Source organism: Eublepharis macularius, chromosome 3, assembly GCF_028583425.1.
Source record: "Eublepharis macularius isolate TG4126 chromosome 3, MPM_Emac_v1.0, whole genome shotgun sequence".
Lineage (NCBI taxonomy): Eukaryota > Metazoa > Chordata > Lepidosauria > Squamata > Eublepharidae > Eublepharis > Eublepharis macularius.
In genome coordinates, this window is record NC_072792.1 from 162,501,172 (window position 1) to 162,528,378 (window position 27,207).

At 45.7% G+C, this 27,207-nt stretch overlaps 1 protein-coding gene across 1 annotated transcript in view; it reads left to right on the forward strand.

Annotated features, from left to right (window-relative positions):
- The first annotated feature begins 20,539 nt into the window (after positions 1–20,539).
- Positions 20,540–27,207, forward strand: part of PDGFD (platelet derived growth factor D) — a 197,511-nt gene continuing 190,843 nt past the window's right edge. Inside the window, exon 1 of the mRNA XM_054974327.1 lies at positions 20,540–20,905. Coding sequence (XP_054830302.1) covers positions 20,776–20,905 — 130 coding nt within the window. The 5' untranslated portion in view covers positions 20,540–20,775. The remainder of the gene's footprint in view (positions 20,906–27,207) is intronic.

Sequence of the window (27,207 nt, forward strand, 5' to 3'; positions counted from 1 at the left end):
GCATTTGTTTGGGTACAAATGAAGGCATGAAGTGCAGCAATTAAGGGCATGCCCGCTGGCGCCATCCCCAGCCTCCATGCGTTTAAGACCCAAAGTAGACGCTACTGCTGTCAAGGAATGCTTGCGCTTGCACCCTCCTGGTGGGACATGCCTGCCACCCCAATCCCTAGGTCGTTTTGGCTGACAAAAATAGTGCAGGGGGGGAGTCACGAGTCCTCCCTTTCCCCCAGGCTGTCCGTCTGTGCTTTTTACACATGAGCTGCCAAGGGACTTATAGCTGCCAAACTCAGGCAAGAAGTAATGTCTCATTTGGCTCTAAGTATACTTTTTGCATAGTCATCTGTGCACGAGCTCCATTCAAAATACATCAGTTCTGTTTAATGCATGGGTGTTGGAAGAGGAGGCCGACAGGTGCAGCCCTTTTCAGCTCCCTCCAGCACCTAGAACTTGCTTAGTCATTTGGTAGGAAAACTCATTTGAGTGCATGACAGTGAATGCAAACTGGAGCAGGGCCTTGTCTAGAGCCAAGAGGAAAGGGAGGGAATAAGTATTTTAATACATCAATAAAGTGTATACACTGCAAGTTGCCAGGGGGGTCAGAACAGTTCCTATGCCCCTGGATCCCAAATACTGCATCTGCTGGGGATTGTTGCCTTGATGTCTGCTGTGCTGAAGAGCCATTGCGGCTGATGGCCAGAGGGTGGCACTGCAGCAATTTGTAGCTTACTTCAGCTTGACCCAGCTGCTCCAAGACTGTTCCTTCTGTTTCTCCAGCCACCTGCCCCAAGTTCCATAGAACCCGAAAGTGTTTAATTAAACTACCCAACAAAGCTTTTTCAGAGGTCAGAAGATGCAGTTAATACTCAGTGGTCCCAGCCTTCCAGGAAGATCCAAATATATTGAGGAACGGTCCCTACTCCTATTTTTTGCCAACAGGGAGTTCATTAATGAAAGCGTCTTGGTGGCTCATGCAACCCAACAGGTAAAAATGATTGCAGGCTAACCAGATAGTGTCTTTCAGATCTGAAGGAGGATCAGAATAGCTTTTCCCAAGGTTTCACTTAAGGGATGGGTGCTAAAGGGTCCCCATTAGCACCTGCCTTAAGGAAGCAACAGGGATACGGACTATTGCAAAGAATTCTACAAAGCTACCATCTGGTCTGGCATGTTAGTTTCAGCTGGTTATATTTCTTAACCAAGCAACAGAGTTTTGGATTTTTTGCCTCTCCTGTTAATTTGTTCATAGAACCGTGTCCCTTCCTGGCACATCTCTCCCACGAATTTGTTCATAGAACCATGTATCTCATCTCTACAGATTTGGACATCCATGTTAGTATGACAGAGGCATTGTTCATAAATACTGATTTGATCTCATAAATTTTTCTGGAAAATGTGCCATTTGGGGAGTGGATGAATCTTATGGAGAGGATATCCAGACATCCTAGCTCTAAGAAAACATTCACACCACGCTTGAGCATCTACTCAGTAACAGTAAACAAGATGCCAGCCATCTGATCAGCACACAAGAGCCCAGGGCAGCTTTCAGAATGATTCCATTCTCATTTCCATTGATATCATTCTTATTTTCCATAAAAGTGCAGAGTTAAGTATATACTTAAGTCCAGCTGATATTAAGAGGACTTGCATTGCAGTTCTAAACAAACTTTTGTGCATCCAAGTTAATTGGGCTTGTGCCCTGATTGCTGACTCACACAGACTGCAGGCTAGGTTCAGGCACAGGTTAGACAACAATCACAGCTTCAAGTCCAAAGGAGGTATTCCAGAATCAAGTCCACAATAACAGGCCAAGGTCAGAGACAAGGGACTCCATTCCAAACACAGCAGCAAGGTCAGTAGTAAGCAGTCATGTTGCTTCCACACAGCCACTCCCTTCTCTGCTGCTTTTAAGCCTCAGGCTGGTCAGCCACTTGTGCTGCATCCTGCACCTCCCAGCTCTCTCATTCCTGCTCCTGCAAGCACTCATCATTACTACTGATGCTGGGCCGGTGCTGTGCTTCTAGCCTGGCACTGCACCTTCTGACTTGGAGGGCTCTCCTTGCCCTCCTCTGATGGTACCCCCAAGGCTCTGGTGATGAGGGGGGAGAGCTGGCTGGTGCCTGGCTCTCCTTGTTGCCGGCCCAGGGCTGGAAAGCTGAGGGGCCGATGTGCTGGGACCTGGCTGTGAGTCTATATCTGATCCTTCAGAGACTGCCGCCTCCTGTAGCACTTCTGCCACTGGTGGTGGATCTGGGTCAGGTTTGTTGGCTGCCCCTTCCTCAGAAGAGTCCTCTGCTCTTTGCCCTGTTGGGCTGGGATGGTCCACAACAGCTTGGAAGTCAATGGATTTAGGATTGCTCTGTTTTGGATTGCACTGTTAAAGGTGATTAACGCTGAATGGATTGGGCCCATAGAGTAACCTCTTTGTATATTTAATGATGCAAGGCAGCTACAGTGGGTTCAAAATTTAACCAGTGGTTGATAGTAATCCTCCCCCTTCTTTTGTACTACAAACAATTTTGTCATTGCTAATAGACAGGGGGGAAATTTACAGTACCACCCTATGCAGTTACACTCTTCTAAGCCTATTGACTTCAATTCACTTAAATGTGTGTAACTGCAAAATGGTTCTGTCAGATCCACCCTGCCCCCTCCTTTGTGATCTTAAGTCCTAACAGCCCAACTGCATGATCCAATGGCATTCTTTTTAAATTTATTAAACTCCTTTTTGTCTCACCCTTCCCTCAAGAAGATCAAGGCGGCATGTTATACACACCCTTTTATCCTCACAGCAACTCTTGTGAGGTGAGCTATGCTGAAACTTAATGGCTGCTCCCAATGACAGTCAGCAAAGAGTTGTGGCTGGGTGCGAACCTCCCTTTATAGCTTTAAAGATGTTCTCCAAACATTTGTCTTAGGACAATGTGGCAACATATGTACAAAAATAACCAGCTGTAGGCTGTGTACTGACTTACAATTAAACACTCGTAGATCAAACGTAGACTCAGATGGGTTGATTCCAAACAACACACCCTAATATGAGTTCACTCTACGTGCTTTATGACCTAAAAATAGTCTGGCGTTATCAGACATCTGAGGTGATTCTGAATGGCTAACAGTACAGGGCAATCCTAAACTGGTCTGCTGGGAGTCCTGCTCCAGCCTGTTCTGTAGGGCTTACTCCTCTGTGCTCTGCTTCTGCATTGCGGCAAATATTACAGAGAGAACAGAAATCTCCAGTGGACTTTTATCCAAAAGAAAATCGGTTGGCAGGACTGTCACTAGTGCTTGAGGAAGCAGGGAGAATTTAATTGTCTAAGAGTGACTCATTTCACAGGATTGTTGAGACAAGGGTTGTGAGTGATCACACAGTTTTGATGCAGTGTAACAGCAGAGGATTTGCAGTGTTCGTCTGTTGCAACAAAAATAAACAGGAGTCTCGTGGCCCTTTAAAGACCAAGTTTTTATTCCATAATATGGAATGCGGATGCTCCTGAAGGCCCTAACTGGAATCCGAGCCAGTGCCAGCACATGTCAAGGAGGCACAGCTGCCGGGGCCCATGGCTTCTGATAGGGCCCATTGCTGTTGACTCCCTATTCATGCATCGCCTATGATGCCTGCACTCACACCTTTCCATTGCCTGCTTGTGTTTTGTCACCTCTGCTCCCAGCTGCGTATTCTGCCTAGAACTTCTGAAGAAGGGCTTGTGGGTGGTGTACAAAGCATCAGTGTTCCTGGTAGCCATGGCAGTGGCCCTCCTAGCTGCAACCACCAACATCAAGGAAAGGGTATGCAAGCATCACGGGCAGCTGTGACTGCAGGTGGTGGAAGAGTTTGCAAGCGGGCAAAGAAAAGACACACAGGCAAGCGGGGGCACGTGTGGGAGGGCAAGGAGGGGAGCCCAAGCACTCTTTGCCCAGAGACCCCCAAGACTTGGAACTTAGAACCGGTCCTGACAGAATAAAACCTTGTTCGTCTTTAAGGTGCCACGAGATTCCCATTGGTTACACTTAACTTTTTTGTGAGTCTTTTCTGTTGTGTTGCCCCCCCCCCCAAATAATTGGATCCAACAATGGCATTGAGTCCAGTCATACCTTTAAGACTAACCAACTTTACTGTAGCATAAGCTTTCGAGAACCAGTAAAGTTGGTTAGTCTTAAAGGTGCTACTGGACTCTAATGTCTTGCTGCTACAGACTAACACGGCTAACGCCTCTGGAACAATGGCATTGTAGGTTTTAACCCACCCAATGTGCTTTCAAGATGACAAGTCTTGTTGATTTTTAAAAGACCCTGCTATTAATATTTCATAGTGGCAAGCTAGTTCCCAATGCCTATACAGGATGTTGTTTCTCTGCCTCACAGGAAGTTGTCGTCTCCATTTGGTATTCCCCTCCCGAGGCAGGACATGATTCCCGTAAGACTGAGCTTTCTAACAAGGGAAGTCTGTCTTCTCTTCTTCCTGCTTGGGCTGATTATTGTTGCTCCAGCCTCACAGTCAAGCCTATTTTCTAACCTGGTTTGTATAAAATAAGACTGTAAAGGTAGCATAGCTGGATCAGATCAATGGCCCATCTAGAGAAGCCTCCTCACGTTTCTATCACAATGGTGACAATGCCTGAAGATGGGAAAGTTCTAGAGTCACGTTTCTCTGCATATTGCTGAGAAAAATACCAGCAGGATTGGACGTACACCCCAAGGGTATTTCCAGAATGGAATTTGCTTTCATCTCCAGTACCCAGTGAGTTAACATGTTCAGCATGCTATCAACCACAACCTCGGGGCCTGTTTATTTATTTGTTTGTTTATTCTCCACTTTTCTCCTCAGTGGGAACCCAAAGTGGCTTACAACACCATTCTGTCTTCCCTCCATGTGATCCTCATGACAACTCTGGGAGATAGGTTAGGCTGAGAGACAGAGCCAAGCTACAAGTGACACCTTACACAGATTGGACACTGGTCAGCTTCCCTCAAGTTTTGATGGGAAATGTAGGCATCCTGGTTTTACAGCTTGGCTCTCCATTACAGCTGCAAGACCAGGATGCCTACATTTCCCATCAAAACTTGAGGGAAGCTGACAAGTGTCCAACCTGTGTAAGGTGTTACTTGTAGCTTGGCTCACAGTGAGCTTCCATAGCAGAGTGGAGATCTGAACCTGGATGTCTCCCATAGGATTCCACACTCCGACCACTTGACGGCACTGAGGGCCAAGCTACAAGTGACGAATGACACTTGAATGGCAAGTGGATTCGAGTGGAGGGCAAGTGAACAGGGAGAAATACACTTGCCGTTCAAGTGTCATTCGTCACTTGTAGCTTGGCCCTCTCTCTCTGCTGATCTGTCACTGGTTCAGACCCCTTCCGTATTATGTGGGAAAATTAGGAAAGTTTTGCTTCATCAAGCACCAGGCGCTCACACTGAATTTCATTGCCCATTCAGAGAAGTCTTTTTTGCAGCTCTTCACGATTCACTTTTATTTGCACCATCCTGAATGACTGGGTGTCATCTGTTAATTTACTACCTCCTTATTCACTTTCAGTTCCAGTTTTTTTATGAATGAAATCAATATCTCTAGTGCCCGGCAAGTAAGCCTCTGAATGTGAGTTCTAGGAAGCAACATCAAGGGGAGGCTGGTCCTGTATAACCAGTTGGTTGGCTCTCCAGAGCAACTGGTTGGTTGCTATGTGAATAGGATGCTGCACCACTGGTCTGATCTAACAGGGTTCTTTGCGTGTTCTTATGGTCCCAGCCATAAGAAACCAGAATGTGTCTTTCAGAACAGACAATAATTCAAACTATGGTACTGGGAGTGGGGGGGGGGCAGAAACCACCCCTGTTTTCCTGACCAGCAATGCCTTCTCTGTGGTTATCCCAGATTTGTAGACTATGTGGGTTCCAGAAGCGGCTGGCAATATCCAAGCCTTCAGGCATGCATGAATTCCTTTCTGTCATGTTTTTATGGGTGTGTAGACTAATCTACTGGTTCCCTCTCTGTTTTCATCTCTTTTTATTGCTCTTTTGTTGACACTGTGATGTAATGTTAGGTTTGGCTCTAGGTCTTCCAAACATAGGTTGGATTTGTCAAGGGACGGATTCGATGATGTTTACCTTCACCTTTCTTCCCCTCCGTCTCTCTGTTTTTCTCTTTGAATGGTAGAATTCTATTGAGTAATTGAAATGCTTTGGAGGTACGGCTTGTCTGAGAGTTTATGTGAAATAAAATGAGATTGATGCGTCTTGGTTTTCCTTTTGGATTTAAATTAAGATTAATGGTACTGGAGGGTGATTACACCGGAATTCTGTTCCTCAGATTTGTTTTCTCTGTCAGATCTGGGAGGTGTGTGTGCGCGTGTGAGCGTGGACTTCCTAGGGAAGATATTTATACCCCAGGGAAAGGGTTTTTTTTTAAATTCACACACAAGCTGGCCACATATACACAAGCAGGGGACCTGCAGAGACTTGTGGGGCCATTTCATTTTCCCATCCTCCACTATTTCCATTTTCCCTTCCCTAAAAGCTACCATAGGCTCTCCCCTTTTCTTGCTTCCTCTCTCCTTCTCATCTACTAGCCAATCTACCTTTATCTCCCCTCAGTTTTCCCGCCTTTCCTATCTCTTGGGAAATGTCTGACCAAGTCACATAGTGCCAGCTCCTGGGTCAGGCCCAGATGCACAGGAGAACCTACAAGGACATGTATCTTTCTCCCCTCACTATTTCCTCTTCCCCTCTCCTGATAGCCCCTGTATCCTCACCTTTCCCTTCTCCCTTCTCTCCTTTCAACCCAACCGCCAACCTACATTTTATCTTTCTCCATCTTCAGCTATATTTATTAATTTTTTTACTACATGTATGTTCTGCATTTCTCCCACATCATTCTCTTCTATTTTGTCTTCACAGCAACCCTGTCAGGTAGGCTGTGTGTGTGACTGGCCCAAGGTCACCCAGCAAGATTCCATGGGCAGAGTGATGATAAGAATTGAGTGTCCCAGAACATAGCCTGAAATTTAATTTGAATAGTCTGAAACTTAATCAAAATATTGAGATGAATGATCTTAACTGTTTTCCTAAGAGCCACATAGCACAAGAGCAGTAAGAGCTTAGCAAAAATGACAAAGAACACTGAGGTGCAGATTTTATCCATAAGCTCAGGAAAATAAAAACTATCTTCACTTGGCACCTTAAAGATTGTAAATTTGTGCCAGGTGAGCCCCTATGGAGATGGAATTCAACAAACTGTGAGCCAGTACCTGTACCATGCTCACCCACATAGCTTCTTAAAGTGGAGCCAGAGTTTCTGATATCTTACTATATAATTGAGAAAGCGTATTTCAGACAACTCACTTTATACCCTGGTGGAGGGAATCCTAGGGAAGGCACTATGTCACTCCAGAAAATGTGTCATGGTGGGAAACCCAGGCCAGGAGCAGGATGGGAGCAAGTGGCAATGCTTTTTCACAGCTGGTATTACGAGTGAGGCAGGTAGCAATGCCATCACCCAACTTAACCCAGCTGATATTAGGAGTACAGCAGGTGGCAATGCCCTCTCCCTGCCTTAACCCAGTTGGTATTAGGAGTGGAGCAGGAGGCAATGCCCACTCCTGCCTTAACCCAGTTGGTATTAGGAGTGAAGCAGGTGGTAATGCCCACCCTCACCTTAACCCAGCTCATATCAGTTGGAAATGCCCACCCCCCATCTTAACCTAGCTGGTATTAGGAGCGGAGAAGGTGGCAATGCCCACTCCCCTTCAGCCAGCTGGGATCAGCAGAGCAGCTAGCAATTCCTGCCCCCTGCCTTAACGCAGCTGGTATTAGTGGTGGAGAAGGTGGCAATGCCCTCCCCCTGCCTTAATCCAGCTGGTATTAGGAGCAGAACAGATGGCAATGCCCACCCCCTGCCTTAACCCAGCTGGTATTAGGAGTAGAGCAGGTGGCAATACCCACTGCCTGCCTTAACCCAGCTGGTATTAGGAACGGAGCAGGTGGAATTTCCTCTCCCGCCTTAACACAGCTGTTATTAGGAGCAGAGCAGATGGCAATGCCACCTCTGACCTTAACTCAGCTGGTATTAGGAGCGGATCACTTGGCAATGCCCACCCCCCTTCACCCAGCTGGGATCAGAAGCAAAGCAGGTAGCTTTGCCCACCCACTGCCTTAACCCAGCAGGTATTAGGAGTGGAGCAGATGGCAATGCCCACCCCCACCTTAACCCAGCTGGGGTCAGGAGCAGAGCAGGTGGCAATGCCCCCCCATCACCCATTTGGGATCATTAGTGGAGCAGGTGGCAATACCCACCTCACGCCTTCACCTGGAATCAGGCACAGAGCAGGAGGCAATGCCCTTCTTCCCTTCACCTAGCTAGGATAAGGAGCAGAGCAGGTGGCAATGCCTGCACTCTTCAACCTACCGGAATAAGCCACTGAGCAGGCAGCTCAGTGCCCACCCTGTCTTCACTCTGCCAGAGTCAGGAGCCAAGCATGCAGCAATGCCTGCCCCCCTTCACCCAGCTGTAGTCAGGCACAGAATAGGAGGCAATGCCCCCCCCTTTACCCATCATATATCAGGCATGGTGCATGGAGCAAAGCCCACTACCCTTTCACATGGCTGAGATCGGGCAGCAGGCATGGAGCAGATGACAATGCCCACCCACCTCCTTTACGAGCTGGAATCAGTGACAGAGGAGGAGTGAATGCCTGATGGAGCCAGCTTGATGGTCAGTTGATGAAGTCAATTTGGTGTAGTGGTTAAGAGCAGCAGAACTTTAATCTGGGGAACCAGGTTTGATTCCTTACTCCTCTACTTGAAGTCAGCTGGGTGACCTTGGGTCAGTCACGGCTCTCTCAGAGCTCTCGCAGCCCCACCCACCTACCAGGGTGATGGTTGTGAGTGTAGCCAAACTGCTCTAAAAATGGGGAATTAATGTACAGTAGGCTAAAATCAGGGATCTTGACCAAATGTACACCAGGGTCAGTAATCCAGACCACCTTCAATAAGCGAGGAGACTAATATTTTAATGAATCACATCCTTTACTTAATGATTTTTCTTATGCAAAATACAGGAATCACACACACGTTCATTACAAGACTAGGAAATAAAAGGGGTGGAAAGCGTATAGAGACAGTGCATTAGCAGGGTGTCGTTGTTGGGCAATACTCACTTGTCCATCTAGAAGCAGAGATCTTAGCAGCGGGGTGGGGGGGAGTCTAATGCAGTGCCTGCAGTACATTAGTTAGGATGGGGGGAACGGTGCGCGCGCCAGGGAGAATTGGCCTCTCCCTTAAATACCTAATTCTCTATCCTGGGGTACTATTATTGGAATGGGCTGTGCCCTATTGATGGTTCTCAAGAAATTTACCAAAAGCAATAAATGGGTCAATTTAGCAAGACACTTGATATCCAAAAAGGATAATTTGGGATCTAATGTTTTCTGTTGTGACCACCTCGATAGAGGGAAGGAGGAAGGGGAAGGAGAGGGAAGAAAGCGATTGAATTTATTGATGGTGCTTATTTGTGTCACTTCTATGCAGAAGATACAAATGGGGCAGCACCTGCATTTTACTGCACTCCATTGTTTTGATAGTTGGAGGCGATTGTTTCAATGGGTGATTCCCAGAGTTAGAGGCGCCTCATTTCCTGGTCTTCGCTTTGGGTATCTGCACATCCAAGGTGCAATGTGTAAACGGTTCCTGCCGGCAGCCCTGGCTGGCTATGGCGTCCACAGGAAAAGTTGTTGTCCTTTTGAAACTGCTCTGGAACCATGGCTTCTCTCTCTCCCTCCCACTGCTAGCCTTGGTTCCTATGGGCACATTAGCAGTGGTTGGCATCTTGGCGCGCAAACTCACTTATCTGGGTGCAGGGTGGCCATTTCAACACTTTTGCAGAGGTGGGGGCGCTTGTGGATGCTGGCTCAGGAGCTGCTCTGCCAGTTCCTTGGCTCTCCCTTCTTCATGCCTTGCATTGGCCTCACCATCCAGTTATGCACTGTTCCCACGTAAAGTCCATGCCCAAATTATAATGAAGGGGGCTCTGGGCAACAGTGAGGATAACAATAACACATTTCGTAAACCACTGTGAGTGGGTGTTAAGTTGTCCTGAAGGGTGGTATATAGATAGAATGTTATTATATTATTGTTATATTTATTAAGCACTATTCCACTATTCCATATTATGTACTGAAATTCTGCCCTTAAAGATCTTAAGTAATAATTACAGATGTATTGATTTGGTTCATGGACAATTTGCCTCTGTTCAGGAATGATTACGGTTGTGCCATCACAGCAACCAAAAGCCACCTTTCTCTGAACAGATTTGGAAAGTGATATGGCAAAACACAAATCTTTTTTTTTTAAAGAAAAGAAGCTTCCCCGGAGTGTTGACATTACGTCTCTTCTATTTAAGGAGAAGGGGAAAAAATGACGGTAAGAAACGCTGCGGATGGAAATGAAGAAGGATAGTGGGAACAATCTGTGACTTAACTGCGGTCCCTCAAGAGCAGTAAGCCAGGTGCCGCTTTTATGAAAAGTGATCCGATAGTAAAGGGACGATGCCAAATAGCTCCATTTTCCAAATCCAGCAGCACAAGTTTATTATTTTTATTGCATTATCATCCTGTCTTGTCTTTCTCATGTCAAGAGACTCAGCACAGCTTACACAGGATTCCCAAGACATCTCCCAGCCAGGCATGGAGCACATCCAGGCCTGCTTGGATTCAAACAGGGTCTCTGAATCACATGCTGCATATCTGGCATCCAGGGATATACAGCATTCACAACAGAACATGAAACAGGCTTACCGTTAAGGCAAATGATGAATGTGTTTGCATCCAGATCAGAGAACACTTCCCAATATATATATATATATATATATATATATGAACAGTGACTCTCTCTTGAAACAATTCTAACATTGTCTGTGCCTTCCCTTGGAAATTAATCCTAGCTATCCTAGCAGAAACACTTGGGTAAGTGAACAAAGCAAGACTTTACAATTATGCAAAAAACCCACAACTTTATACATTTCCGTACTCCTGGACAACTGAGAATAAGAGGTATCACTTAGCAACGACCAGTGAGCTAAGCAGATTTTTCTGACCCAAGGCCAATAGGCGTGGCAGCTTATAGTTCCATTATAGTTCACTATTACATCCCCAGTCCATTGATTTCCAAATTGGAAGAAACAGCATAGAACTGGACAGCAAGGAAGACCCTGACAAGAAATGAAATGGCCAGGAATGCTGGGTTTTATTATTACGTTTGTATCATGCTCTTCAGGAGCACATGGGGCCATCCCATTTTATCCATTACAAGGTTGGAGCTGATGATAGTGACCAGACTTCCAGTGAGCACGATAGCTGCCTTGGATTGAAGCCATATCTCTCCAGTGCCATTCCAGCACCTTGACCCAGGCATGCCACCTGGGCTCTTCCACCAGCCCTTGCTTGCGGGCTGGCAGGAGAAACAGTAGAGGGCAGAAATGGCATCACATAATCCATCAACATCACATCTGGGTGAAGATCCGCACATTAGGTGATGCTCTGAGAAGTCTATTGTAATGGTTTCCAGACCTTCAGCTGATGCCTGATGTCACATCTGGTTTCCACCCAGATGTGATATCAACGTGTTGCACAATGACATGTGAGGTATTGGTTTGGGAACTCCAAACAATTTGTAATTGTCCTCCCACTCATTTTGTGACCGATTCTGCCCCCCATTATGTAGTGGTGCCCACTCACCATTCCCAAAATTCCCAAATTGTCCACAGGCCCAATGTCTAGGAACTCCTGCCCTAATCTTTAATCCACACACACCAGCGTTGTGTGCACAAGAGAAATGGCTCTGGGCCATTTTCTCCCATGAGTCTCTGAGCTTTGTCTGTTTTTATCATGAGCTCATGTATTAAAAGTGACTTGTTTTCTGGAAGAAGTGTATTCCAGAAATCTTCCATGCTTGCCTACCATGATTTGCAAGTTACACGCACCATCAGGGCAGCTATTTTCAAGGAGAGGGCTCCTCAGAGAGACTGGCACTGGTGTCTTTTAAAATTCTTCCCATTTTCTCTAGTTAATTAAGCCACAAGCATGAGGGATGAAAGAGCAGGAAGCAAGAACTCCAAGTGCCAAATATCCTAGTACCAGAAGAGCAAAGGGATAAAGCGAACTCAAAGGATGACAGCCACTGGATGAAAGCCAGTCACATAAAGATACCAGCCCCAAATACCAGAAGCGACTGGCATACATCCCAAATCAATTAAGGAAGATTACTGCAGCACAGGCAATAGACTTGTCTCCTGCAGCAGCCGAAAATGTAGATAGCAAACATAAAAAGGAAATAAAAAGAAATGTTAACTAATGAAATCAAGAATAGAAAATGATGGACACTGGGATTGTAAAAGGAGATATGTTGTGTATTTTGTGTGCACGTGTGTGTGCAAGTGTTTTAAATGACTCAGGTCAATGGGATTTTGCAAATTACATTTGGTAATAGATGAAGTAAATCACAAACCCTAAAAATGCAACAACCGAGAGAAGGGCCACACTGCAAACAGTTGAATGGCTCTAACTCGAGTAAGACATTCAGATTCATAGTTCTCTTGTGAAGTGACATGATAACCGGATCTCTTGAGACAGCTTCCCGCCCTGCTATTTATTTATTTAAGCTGTGAAGACTTCTTTACCATCCTGTGTCTTAACATCTGAAGGCATATTTTAAAAACGAATAAGGGAGGGGAGCCTTTTTTAAAAAGCTCAGGGGAAATAGTCTTGTCACAGTTCAGAGAAGAGACAGCTTTGGTTGATTCTGTATTCTGTCTTTCTCAAAAGTGGTCTGCAGTGACTCAAATGAGGCTGGGCAGCCAGGTTTTTCCATAGCTGTGAAAGCCATTCTTTCAACTTAGGGTGTATCCACTTATTCTTGGACACTGTGTCGTCATTGCGTTATACTAATCCTTCATCTCCTGGACTTTCTTAACCCCATGGAATAATTCAATGGGGAATGATTACTATAGTGCAGTGGTATCCAACGACGTGCCCACCAACACCTTTCCTGACATCTGCCAAGCGTCTTTAGAAAGTGGACAGGGCCAGATGGGGATTTTGCCCAGCAGGGCTTCTGATCAGCTAATGGAGATCCGACTGGCTGTGTTTTTAAAAAATTGCTTTGGCTACTTCACAGCATGACTGAAGGTGAGCTGTGTGTGTGTGTAACCCTCCTGAGCTAATTGGTTTAGCCCAGTAGGGTGAACTAAAAAGTCAGATGTGTTATATTTAGTGTGTATTATTGGAATCATTATTTCAGGGCTAATTCCCAAGAAGAGGACAGAAGCCTGGGTTCCAGTTGCTTCATAATCAGGAGGATTGTGGCAAAGGACTCTAATACTTGATTTGAAAAGTTGAACTTGCTTACCATGAGTGGTTTCAAAGACAACCAGTTACTTAACTAAACTTGAAAGACTTAGGGCCAAGCTACACGTGACGAATGACACAGGTTGGACACTTGTCAGCTTCCCTCAAGTTTTGATGGGAAATGTAGGCGTCCTGGTCTTGCAGCTTGGCTCTCCAACTGCTGTCCAATGGACATTTCAACTGTCACTTGTCCAACATTCCGCCAAGCTGCCTACATTTCCCATCAAAACTTGAGGGAAGCTGAAAAGTGTCCAACCTGTATCAGGCTTCTGGCCCATAGTTGGCTGCAAGTTTCTGGGTTTTTTTGTTGAACCTATGAGTTTGGTTAGAAAAAAAAAACAGTTGTAGTGTTCTGATTTGTGGAAAGGTTGATGTAAAGAAATTTTCTTAACTTACATTTGTGTTGAAAGTTTGCTTCCCAGTTAGCCCCGCAGAACCAATACAAGAGCGGTTACATATGCAAGAAAATGCTTTTAAACCATACTTCATTTTAAAAGGCATTGTATTAAGCAGCCATTTTGTCTGAAATGTTGAAGAGTTACATTTTGTGGTTGGCTCCATCTCCTATGGTAGACATTTTGTGGTTGCGCCCTTTGCCCTATGTCAGAATTCCAACGCTGTCCATAGACTCAAAAAGTTGGGAACCCCTGCTATAATATAACAACATCTAATGATGTGGGGATGCAGCACGATTGGTGGAGTTCATTGGCAGGGTTCAGTTGCAGCAAGGCTGTTTCTTACCATACGGTTTATTTTACAACCAACCAGCCGTGTAGCCTCTACATCCTATGGCTGGTAGGGCTTCCCTGCTTTTAGATATGACTTTGTGGGCAGTGAGAGTTTTCATTAACTCAGTATACATGCTAAAAATATGAAATTGTATTTGAGAAAAGAAAACCTTTTCAGGGGAATAAAAAAAGCATTCCACTCACCTGCTACCCTCACCTTTTAGACTGTAAACACGATTTAGACTTTTAGTTTTATACTACATATTCTCCACAGCTGTTTTTCATATGTTTAAAAAAAGTAGATATACATTATCAGCCCAAACAGACCCCCTTTGAGGTAACTTTGCAGTCATCTTATGCAAGCCTGAGGATAATTTTTGCAATTATTCTTGGCATTTATACAGGGCTTTGTAAAGGGTATTTAAAGTGATGCACGTATATTATGTTACAGGAACTTATCCAATCACTTAGCTGTGCCTTGGAGGGTCTTCCCTGGATCTCCTCATCTGCTAAGGTACAGAAGCTCATGATAAGTTGCAGGATCTTTTTGGTGGTGGCGTTACATCTTTGGAATGTCCGCCTTTGTAAAGTCTTATAAATGTCTCCATTGCTGGCATTTTAAACTCAAGGCAAAATCCGTATTATTCCTACATGATTTAGGTTGACTTTTGCTTGGTTTTTGCAGCGCCATGATAAAATGCATTTGCTGCTGTTAATTATTCTTATATCCACTTGTTAATTTTAATGTACCGAAAAGTAGATGTATTTTCACGCGTTTATCTTATATCCAGTTGTAAATTTTTATGTATGGATTTAATTGTTTTTTCGAAAGCCACTTTGAACAAAATTTCTTTGTTTGGAAAAGCGAGATGTAGCTTTCATTTGAATATCATGTCAAATAATCAAACCTTCTGTATTCAGGGTCAACTGACCTTGAAAGTTGGGGGTGGGTTAGCCAGTGTACCAACCTTTCAGAGAGTCTATTTTGAGATGTCATCTCAATCAGAATATGTTCCTTTATAAATGAAATTAAATTCCTTTTGCACTGTTGCTGCCTAGAATTTGTTAAGTTTTTTTAACTTAAGCAAGCAAGCAAAGCCTTCCATGACTGTTGAGATAAAAAACTTTTCACGTTCATGATTCAGAATTTTAGCCTCTCCCTCCTCCTCCTCATTATATAGAAGTGGGGGGACTATCTGTGCCGAGTTAGTCCAGTCTAAACCCAGTGATCTCAACAGATTCAAAAATTCAGTTGCAAAATAAAACAAAAACAATTCAGTTGCTGAAATAAGCAAAACAATTAAAACTAGTAGCAGAACAAGAACAGTTGCCAATTTCACAACCCACTCTTAGCAATGCATATTGCACAATCCCGCAGGGAATAATTTGGGCCCACAGTGGCCGATAGCAAACAACAAATAAAGATGCTAAGGTTGGGGAGGACATACAGTCTCCCCCCCCCCAGTAGGAGGCCAGGGAGGGGGCCCATTTGCCTCAACCACCAAATGCCTGCCAGAAGATCTCTGTCTTACAGACCCAGCAGAATGGTAATAAATCCCGCTGGGCCCAAGCTGTCTCAGGGCCAAGCTACACATGACGAATGACACTTGAATGGCAAGTGTATTTCTCCCTGTTCACTTGCCCTCCACTCAATCCACTTGCTGTTCAAGTGTCATTCGTCATGTGTAGCTTGGCCCTCAGATAGAGAGTTCTACCAGCTTGGAGCCAGGGCTGAAAAAGCCTGGGCCCTGGTCAAGGGAGGATGGACCTCCTTGAAGCCAGGGACCACCAGTAGATGTTTTCCTGCTGAATGGAGCACCCTCCAGGAAATATAGGGTAAGAGGCGGTCCTGCAAGTATGCTGGTCCCAGTCCACTAAGGGCTTTAAAGGTCAGAACCAAAACCTTGAACTTGATCTGGAATTTCACTGGGAGCCAGTGCAGCTGGTGAAGACCAGGTGCCACATGTGACCGGAATGAAGTCCCGGTCAGAACATGCACCGCTGCATTCTGGACCAGTTGTAACTTCCAGAGCAGGCCCAAGGGCAGCCCAGTGTAGAGTGAGATACAGTAGTCCAACCTGGAGGTGACCATTGCATGGATCACTGTTGCCAGGTCGCAAGTTGCCTGATCTGACTAAGATAGTAAAACGCCGATCTGGCAACTGCTGCAACCTGGGCCTCCATCAATAAGGAAGCATCCAAGACCACACCCAGACTCCTTACTGATGAAGCAAGTGCAAGTGGTGTCCCATCGAGGAATAGGAGCAGGATCCCTGAACCCGACAAGCCACAACCTAGGTACAGGACCTCCGTCTTCATTGGATTCAACTTGTCTGCTTTAAGCATCCAGTCACGGCCTCCAAAGCCCTGACCAGTTCATCTGAAGTAGTATCTGGCTGGCTGTCAATCAGCAGATAAAGTTGGGTGTCATCCACATATTGATGACAACCCAAACCGAAACTTTGCACCAGCTAGGCAAGGGGGCACATGTAGATGTTAAATAACATTGAGGAGAGTATCGCCCACTGAGGGACACCAAACGCCAATGGGTGGCATGACGGCAACTGCTCCCCCAGTGCCACCCTCTGTTCTCAACCATGGAGAAACAGTAAGACTAGTCACTGTAAGGTCGTCCCACAATTCCCCACATTGGTGAGATGGGTCAGAAGCTCGTAATCGACCATGTCAAACACTGCAGCAGTGTTTGACACGGCAGCCAGCAGCACCAACCTCCCACGATCCAGCTGTCTATGGAGATCATCTGTGAGGGCGACCAACACCGTTTCTGTCCCATGCCCAGGGAAGAAACCAGACTGAAATGGATCCAGGACTGAGGAATCCTCCAAGAATGCCTGCAGCTGTTCTACCACTGCCCATTCAATCTCCTTGTCCAGGAATGGGAGGTTTGAAACTGGGCAGTAATTGCCTGGGTTGGTGGGGTCCAAAGATGGTTTCTTCAGGAGAGGCCCCACCATCGCTTCCTTCAGTGCTCCAGGAAAGATCCCAGAGCTTAAGGAGAGATTAACAATGGCCTCCAAAGGAACCCAAAGCCCATCAGCATTGTCTTTCACCAGGCAAGATGGGCAAAGGTCCAAGAGACAGGTGGTGGGCCTCATCGCTCACAGGATCCTGTCAACCTCATCCTGAGAGAGCAGACTGAATTGATCTTCCTTCTACAGTCCCACTGTGGTGTATTTGGAAACAGAAATATATCAGAGACCAATTGCGGTGTAACTATTAGAAGGCTGGATTGGTGAAACCACAGTCAGTCAGGAAGAATCCTGGGTGATGTAGAGCATCGCTTAGCTTCACTGACCTTACAGGAATATTATGAAGATACAATGGGGGAGAGGATGTATGCCACCCCAAGTTCCTGGGAGGATGAGATAAAAGTCTGTTAGTGATGCTAATACATAATACCTATGCTGCTGCTATTGCTGCTATTATATTACTTCTGCTGCTGCTGCTACTCTACTACTAGGCTGAAATTAGCATCTCCCGAAAGAAAATGACATTGGAGCGAAGAGGTTCGTTCAGCCAAACATCTCATTTTTATGCCTGTTTCAGCCACTTGGTTTGAAATAAGGCTTATAGCCTTGGGTACTCTGATTGCTAGTTGGGCTGTGTCTGCATTTTTGCACAATCACTCTCTCCTTTCAGCCCCGTGTCCTTTCTTCCCTCCAAGTCATTCTCTTTCTGCCCATGTGCCCCTTCTAAATGGATGTTTTGGCATCCTGTGTTTGGTAGATTTATGGCAGTGGCTGGATTTAATATTGGCTGGTGGTTTGTAGAAGTGGCAGGGTATAAATAAACAAATGAATAAATGGGTGACTCTTACCAGTCACAAAGATTTCCTGGGCCAAAGAAAGAAGATCCCAAACTGCTTCATGAGGACTGAGCATGCTATAGTAGGGAAGGGAAGGGTGGGGAGGGAGAATTTCTCTAGCTTGCCATCATCAGATGGTAGATGGGAGAGGGGGGAGCTCCCTGCAAAACCCATGTGGATTTCTGCTTCAGATCTTTGGTTTTGCACTACAGCAGCCCCGCCGCATGCTGGCCCCATCAGTATATCTGTTCTCAGTGTGGCTATGTCTAAAATCTAGATATTGGAGCACGGACAGCCAATACAGATCTTTCTACAAACATGAGAAAACCCTTACGTTTTCAGATAAATTTGAAATATTTTTTAAAAATACCCCCATTGGAGGGTTAAAAACTCCCCAAGTGATAAAAGGAGTCCTTATAGCTTTACGAAACCGATGCCTTCAGTGGCCATTGCTAGGCAACCACAACAGTACTGCCAACCTTCAAGCCTTGGTTTTTGTCAGAAAAAGACAGAAGGAGGGGAAAAGCCCTTTACAGGGTTGTTTTGGCCTTTGAGGAAGGACTCATTAGGGCCATGACAACCAGCAACTACTGGCCAGTGCAGCAAACAGTTGCCACTGCATAAAAGCCTGTTGTGTGGTGGTTAGAGTTTCAGCCTAATGTCTTGGAGACCCAGGTTCAAATCCCCACTCTGCCATGGTGCTCACTGTCATCGGTGAATTTAACCCAGTCATACATTCTCAGTCTAACCAACCTCAGAGGTTTGTTGTAAGGATAAAATGGGGAGAGACAGGATATAAATGAAGTAAATAAATAATAAATATAGACTAAGCTGGAGGGGCAGAGAAGAGATAGGTTAATTGTTGGGGGCAGGGGGGGGGAGAGAGAAGCAGGGAAAGGTGAAGACATGCAGGCTGCCAGGAGGGGGGAAAGAGGACATAGTGTGAGGAGGAGCACAGGTGAAAGTGAAGTCTCCTCCCTCAAGTCCTTGAGGGTTCCCCACTGTGTAACTTGGCCCAGCTCAGCCAGCACCACACAATTTGGCTAGAGTTTTCCCAGGGAGAGGGAAAACTGAAAACGGGGCAGATAAAGGTAGGTTGATTGGTGGGTGGGAAAGAGAGAAGGCAACAGGAAAAGGGAAGAAGCTATGGAAGCTGCTGGGGAAGAGGAAATAATGGAAGATGTGGAATAAGATGCCCCTCACAAGTCCTTGTGGCCCCCCTTGTTACTTTTTGTATTGAAGGCCCTGGATACCTAGGTATCCAGCAATGTGATGGGGGTGTTTGGAGATATGCCCTGTAAAACTCATAAAGATCCATTGTTTTTGATCCACATTACTGTGCAAGATAGTTGCTAATGTTTACCTTGCTCTTTCTACAAGGAGCTCCAAGCCACAACCATGGCTCAGCCTGCCTCTGTCCTCACAACAACGTCGTGAGGTAGATTTGGCTGAGAGAGGTAGTCAAAGGGCAACCACGGGACCACATGGACTAGCAGACAATGGATCCACGATTTTATGGATTCAGGGCACTAATGTGGACCATGTTTTGGGGCGGGGGGGGGGACTCTAGAGTAAAACAAATGAGGATCTCTGCAGAACTAAAACAAATGACAAGGATGGCCATTGAGAACAATGGGAGATGCCTGAAGGCCCCCTGGATAGAACGGGAGCCAGGAATGCCAACTGACTCACATGGGTTTAATTGAAATACCCTGCAGCACAAAAAAGTTGCGAAGAAAGTGCAGAACTCCAGATTAGGGGCTGTCATTCCAAGCACCAGAGCAGGAGGACTCCACGTTTTGTTTGTGGGCTTTTTTGTGCTGCAATGTATTTCAACGGAGCCCTTGCAAGTCAGTGGGCATTCCCGGCTCCCGTTTTATCCAATGGGCCGTCAGGCATCTCCCATTGTTTTCAATGGGCATTCTTATTACTCGTTTTAGCACACACACACCCCCAACCGACCGGCGCTTTAAGACACGTGTGTCGAAGTACACGTTCCACTCACACGTGTCTCCCTTCCCTCGGGGAGCTCCAGGCGCTCTCCTCAACGTCCCACCTCGGCTCCTTCTCCCGCCTCTCTTGCCCCCGCGGCCAAAGGCGCCTGTGTCGCCGCCGCCTCCTTTCCTCCCGGCGGAGCCGTCGCCGGCTTGTCTTCCTGCCCAGCGACAACCGGCGGCTCGCTCCAGCCCTGCGCGCCGGCCGCTCCTCGCAGCCACGCACGGGCGAAGAGTCCCTCGCCCCAGCGCTCCAGGCCGGGCAGGGTGGAGGTCTGTGGGGCGCTGCAGGGGCGCCAAGGGCAAAGCAGAGTAGTCGGCAGGGCGAGAGGCGTTGCAGACTGCTGCTGGGCAAAGCAGCCCCCCACAGCACGTTGGGATCTGCCTCTCCATTTTTTTAAAAATCACTTTTTCTTTTGCATCTTAAAAAAAAAAATCACTTTTTTCATGCATTAAAAAAAAATCACATTTTTTCCGCATCTAAAACTCATGCATGTCAAAACCCCCACTTTTTTCCTGCATCTAAAAAGATCACTTTTTTCCTGCCGGTAGGAAAAGAAAGAAGAGGCAGGGGGAGGCAACCTGTCTCCCGCTCTTGCTGCAACTTGGCAAAGCGATTCCTCCCTCCCCGCATCCCTGCAACCAGCCAATAAAAAAAGTTCTTGGGGATTCGCTTGGAGAGACAGGGAGAGAGAGAGAGAGAGAGAGAGACAGAGGAAAGTATCTGCCAGCTTTGACAAAAGTATACTGGAAAAGCAGATCTCCCCTTTGGAAGGGAGTCGCGTGTCACTTCTTGTTCTTTGAGACGCCGTGCCAAGCATCAAGGGGTCCCGATGCGACTGCTGGTGCCCTCCCTCCTTTACGTCGCGGCCTGGGCCAACTTTTGCCACCGTCCGGGCTCCACCGCTGCAGCCCAGAGCGGGTCTATCCGAGCGCTGCGAGCCTCGAACCTGCGGAGAGATGGTGAGTGGCTTCTTCCAGCGGCGACTGGTTGGGGATGCGGGAAGGGGACCAGGCGGACGCCAAAGCCTAGAGGTGGTGAAAAGGCGCCCCCTGCAAGTTTTCCTGAGATGTGCATTTGAACGGACAGAGAAATGGTAACAAGGGATTGTGTGTGGGAGGGGGAGAATTCAGACAATCCACCCCCCACAACACACACACACACACACACAGAGTCCAGCAATTACTTTTTAAGGAATAGTTTCAGGTGGGTAGCTGTGTTGGTCTGCAGCCAAAGAGCAAGATCTGGGTCCAACAGCTCCTTAAAAGACAGCTTAGATTTCAAAAGATTGAGCTTTTGAGAGTCGAAAGCAGTCTTGACTCTCAAAAGCTCATGCCTTGGAAATCTAGTTGGTCTTTAAGGAGCTAATGGATCCAGATCTCGCTCTTTTTTAAGGAATGTTTTATACACAATGCATTTCCTACATGAAACTTGTACTCAGAGTCTCACAATGTCATTGTTAAGCCAGACCTAGCTACACCTTCCTCCGAGATGGGTAGCCATGGGTGCGAGGTTTCTTCCTACATGAAATGCTTTCTGTCTAAGAAAAGCAGAAGTGTTGGAGGAACTTTAGCATCTTAGTAGACCATCTGCAGCAGTTGCTTGTGTTGGTTGGGTTTATCACTTCGGGATGCAAACCTGGCCATGGTCACTGGACAGTAAACCCCATCAAATCCAGTAGGGCTTGCTTGGAAGTTAAACGTGCACTGTAATAGCACAGGGAGCTTTGACTCTCAAAAGCCTATACTTGGGGATCTAGTTGGTCTTTTAGGTGCTGTTGGACCTGGATCTTGCTCTTTGACTGCAGACCGACATGGCTACCCACCTGAAACTATGCACTGTAATACATCAGTAGAGGTAGGAAGTGGTTATAGAAAGGGCAGATGCTATTATCCCAGTGAACATGATGACAGCTCACATATAAATTAGGAAAGCACATTATTTGAACTTGTGGACCGGTTGGGGTGAGCCAACAACTTGAGTGTGCTGCATATTCTTTGAGGACTGGATGAATTTCATGCATTTGATCCCTGCCTGCAATCACATGCAGAGCGACTTAGTACACCAGCAGTTCCCAAGCAGGAAAATACTTCTGTGTGGGAAATTGCGTGAAACCAGGTAATCACTCGGAGCTATCCAGTGGGTGGGAAATTCATGCATGTATGAAACATATGTACATGTAATGTTCATGCTCTGCAAATCAATGTATACAGAATATGATGCAAAGGATCATCAAACATGCTGAACTGCATTTTCTCAGTATTGAAGTGCTTTCCACATTCGGATGGGAAAACTGTGAAAGTATGACCCTTGCAAAGTATGCAGAATAGACTCACCAAATGGTGGGAAGTCGATGGAAAGACATCTGAAATAGTTCATTGAGTGTTTATTCTAAAAAGACGGGGGTTGCGCCATCTGGAAGTTGCGCTGTCTGATCTTGAAGACTTGCCTCAGTAGGCGAGTAGCCAAGGATGCGTAGATCAATGGTAGTGTATTGCGGGGTGTGCCAGAATCCAGTCTCAGGCATCTACAGCTTTAAGACCACAGTACCAAGTTGCGGGGAGGGAACTGTGCTGGGATATTAGAGAGGCACGGTCAGTAAGAAAGGGTGACCAATAATCAAGTAGCCTGATCCAGGCATCTAGAGGTTGCTCATGATTCCAGACAGCCCTGAGTAATCAGTCCCAGATCAAATCCAGCTCTCGCTTAAATAGGCAGTGCTCTTACGTTTTCACTGGAGTGTTAGAAAGTTTGTTTATCGAAATTTGTCTGGAGTGGGATAAGTCACATCACTGTGGTGGTCAATGTATGTCGGTTCTCTTCTGACAACTTCATTCTACTGGGTGATTGAAAACAAACAAAACTTGTTTCCCGGCTAGATGGTTGTCTGAATTTATCCTCCTGGGAGCTTTAGGGAAAGCATAGCCTTCCAACTGAGTAGGACTTGTTCTTACAGGTTGAAAATTGCAGTTACATTTTGAAATAGTTTGTTCTCAACCCCAGAGAAGTGGTCTTCATTTTTTCTTTCATATTCTGCAGTCTCATATTTATAACACCTTCTGGATGAAAAGGGGGAAAGGACTCACTGCTTGTTGCAAACTTCTGAGTGCAATTTATGGAATATTTCCATGGGATAATAATGAAGCAAATTAATAGGCCCTGACTGGAGCTAATATCTTAAATTAGAGATGCTGGAGCCAGAGTGTCTTTAGGACATCTTCCAATCAAAAACACCTGCCTCTCTAATTTTATTTATTCTTTTATTTATCTTACTTACTTCACTTATACCCACCTTTTTCTCCTCTGGGGACCCAAGCAGCTTACATAATTCTTCTCTCTTCCATTTTACCCCTGTGCTATATAAGTAAGGTAGAGAGACAGGTCCAAGGCCACCCAGTGATCTTCCAGGTCAGAATGGAGATTCAAATCTGGTTCTCCCAGACCCTAGTCCGACTACACCACACTGGTTCTTGTTTTAGGAAGAGAATTGGCAGGCAGGATGGCCCAGGTAACACTGGAAAGAAATGTGAAAGTTACCATTCCCTTCTTACTTGATCTTTATGCATCCCCCATTCTAAAATAGAGTAACTTAACAACATTCAGTTTATATACCACCCTTCAGGATGACTTAACATCCACTCAGAGCGGTCTACAAAGTATGTTATCATTATCCTCACAACAACAAACACCCAGTGAGGTGGGTGTGGCTGAGAGAGCTCTGAGAAGCTGTGACTGACCCAAGGTCACCTGGCTGGCTTCAAGTAGAGGAGTGGGGAACCAAACCCGGCTCTCCAGATTAGAGTCTCGCGCTCTTAACCAGTACACCAAACTGGCTGTTGGCCAACCCTGCAGCAGCTATCTGATCATGTGTGTAGGTCTTGCATGCAAATGAGCATATGCCACCTACTGTTGAATGTAAGGGTCAGTGAACTGTTGTTCTGACGCAAATTTCTCCTAAGAGGGATAGGGCATCTCCAGGCACCTTAGACAACACAAAGACGCAGCTCGTCAGGAGCTCTTTTTTTCTTCTACCAGCTTGGGACAGTGAGGGGTGGATAAATCCAGTGTGAATCAATGAGATTTCTCTTGCCAGGGTGTCGGTAGTGAAGGAGGGAAGGAACCTCTCCCTCTTGGAACATCACTTCTTCCCCAAGACATCCTCTCTTCCTCGGGTAGCCGATATCACAGATTGACAATCCAGAGAAGTTCTAAACTGTCTCCTATACACGTTTGAGAGCAGAATCCTGCACAGAAAATTAGTTCCCTGATTCAGCAATTACTGGCTTTGTCTGTTTGCAATAATTTCTTAGTGGGATCCTTGGCTCTAGAATGAATGTCAAACTATCTAAATGGAAAAGAGCAAGAATCCAGTAGCACCTGTAAGACTAACAAAATTAGTGGTAGGGTATGAGCTTTTGTGAGCCACAGCTCACTTCTTTGGATGCCGATTTTGTTCGTCTTATAGGTGCTACTGGATTCTTGCTCTTTTCCGCTGCTACAGACAGACTAACACGGCTACCCATCTTGAGCTATCTGAATGGAGCGTGTCTTCTTCATCTGTTTGTAAAGCACCTCGCGAAAATCAATCAGTCAAGCCCCACAATTGCTTGAGCTTGTATTGGAATGGGGGTCTGTCTATGCCGGTTGTTTCAGTTTGGCTGAATAACAAAACGTTAACATATAATAATGTGTACCAGTCTTCCATTAGTCTACGATACATTGCTGACTTCCATAGATGTTGAGATGCCAAGATTTCAGTCAAGCAGCTTCCAAATCCTCTTCCTTCCCCTAGCCCTGTTCTTTGTATACACACTATGTTGAAAATCTTGCAGCAGCAATCACGGGGTGTCATAAGACTCATGGTGATCCAGGAACAAGCAAAAAAGTTTTGAGATATTTGTGGGTGAGTTTTTGTTTTCTTTCACAGGGAGTTGAGTGGAAGAAGGAATGCAGGAGAACACAACAGCAGTGAATAAATCCTGCCCCCCCACAGAGTAAATACTAGACATGCAAGGATTTACAGCTGCAAACAGCTGGAATTCAATATTTCTCCATAGCAAATGTTTACTAACGAAAGCCCTTGAAGGAAAAGTAGCACTTAAAAGGTCTCAAACAAGCCTGGAGGGTTGCAAGAGATGTACTATCTCTTGGACAGAGTAGTTTTCGTTGGTCATTGAGCGTCTGTTTTATTTATTTGCATTGCAGACTTCTCAGAGTGCAACTGAAAGTCCCCCCCCTTCATTCCTGATTCAGCAAAATCAGACATTCAGGAGAAGTTCCTCGAAAAAGAAACTACATGGGGGTGCAGGACATATCTTGGCCTTTGTACTTGGTACTGCCCTTCTGATTTGCTAATGGGATAAAGGGTTTGGGCTCCAACTACCTACAGAGCAGGCTCATAGGGCCCTTGTTACTCTCCCTGGTCATTGTGGAGTGATGTACGAAAACACTGTGTGACATTCACAGTGTGAATCCCTGAGCAACTAGACTAGAAGGGGCTAGATCTGGACCAGATGAGACTCCATGGACCTTGTACCTGAGACAGATCACTAGATGCTGCCATGTCAAAAAGGGTTTGGCTATAGAATCCACTGTGTGCCGGGTCACTTCAGACAGTTTAGCAAGATGCTATCATAGAACTGCCACAACAACTACACACTGCTTCTGCAAAGAGGACAAAATGATAGTAGGTCTTTTCTAGCATTACTTGAATTTGACTTGATAGAATTGTGCAGTAGCTTCTAAGTCTGAATTTATTTAAGAAAAAAAGACTGGGACCAAATTACAAAACTACGTTGGCTTTAAATCCTCTTTCTTTATTGTGTGGGGGTGGGGAACAGCTTTGGCCGTCATCCCTCTTGTTTCTCACTTTTAAATGAATGGTTGTTGCTGAGGGAAGTCTTTGGCTCAGTGCTTGAGAACAGTCTTTGCATTCAGGTAGCAGGTGTTGGGAAAAGGCTTTTGTCTTAGACCCTGGACAGCTGCCACAAATCAAGAGTAGACAATACTGAGCTAAGAGGAACCAATGGCCCAGCTCAGTATATCACAGATTCATGTCAGTGCATTCAGTTACTCCTACCCTGGACAACCGGATGGCCCAACCCTTTCTGTCTGGGATCTCAGAAAAGTACATTTGTATTGTGTGCGGATGCACTCTGCTCCACCAGTATTCTGTACTAAACCACTGATATCTACAACTCACCCGTTATAATCCACATTTTGCTAGTTATTACTTAATTCAGATTGAAGGCCTCCCTATTTGCACATACCTTACACTGGTAGGATGATTGTGCGCTATGCGCCATGCCTATGTGGCTCTCCACTCTTATCCTGCAGGAGAACGAGTTTGGTGTAGTGGTTAAGAGTGTGGGGCTTTAATCTGGAGATCTGGGTTTGATTCCCCTCTTCTCCACTTGAAGCCAGCTGGGTGACCTTGGGTAAGTCATGGCTTCTCGGAGCTTTCTCAGCCCCACCCACCTCACAGGGTGTTTGTTTGTTGTAGGGATAATAATAACATACTTTGTAAACCAGTCTGAGTGGCCGTTAAGTTGTCCTGAAGGGCAGTATGTAAATCTAATGTTATCGTTATTATCATTGAGCATTGTGCTGTTATGACCCTACAGAAGTCATTTGCATCCAAATTGTTTTGTTTGCGCAGGAAAATCAAGTTGCAGACAATTGCTATAGCGCAACGACAGCACAATCTCCAGTGATGTGTGGATACAGCCTGTTTTCCAGGGACATTTTCTGTGGTTTCAGCTGTGTGCCACTCTTTTCTTGTACTTTTTTGAATACTTGTAACTTGGCTCTAGCTAATACAGTTTCTGTGATGTTCAGCGGTGTCCTAACCTACTAGCTGGGAATTGCTGACACAGAGCAGATGAGTTTTAAAAGGTCTGTCCTGAACATGTTCCAACATTGCTACTTTAATTACAACACAAGGACAAAACCTAATTCAGTAAAGTACTCCGGGCTCATGTCCAGATTCCAGCAACCTTAACTTGCAGATTTGCAAAGACATCTCTAGGGGATCCAGGTCTTTTGACTGCAGCAGAATACAAAGATTAGAGGTTGGGAGCTCAATGGCAAAAGAAGTTGTTTCAGACAGTGGAGGAATAACCTTTTGGATTATTATTGCCAGTAGCCTTGAGGAAGAACACATTCGTTTTAATTGTTGAGTGGCTTAAATATGGTGATCCCGTGTATCCTTTTCACCAAATAAAGACCCTTCTGTGTAAAGATAAGTGTTGGGACACCCAGGGAG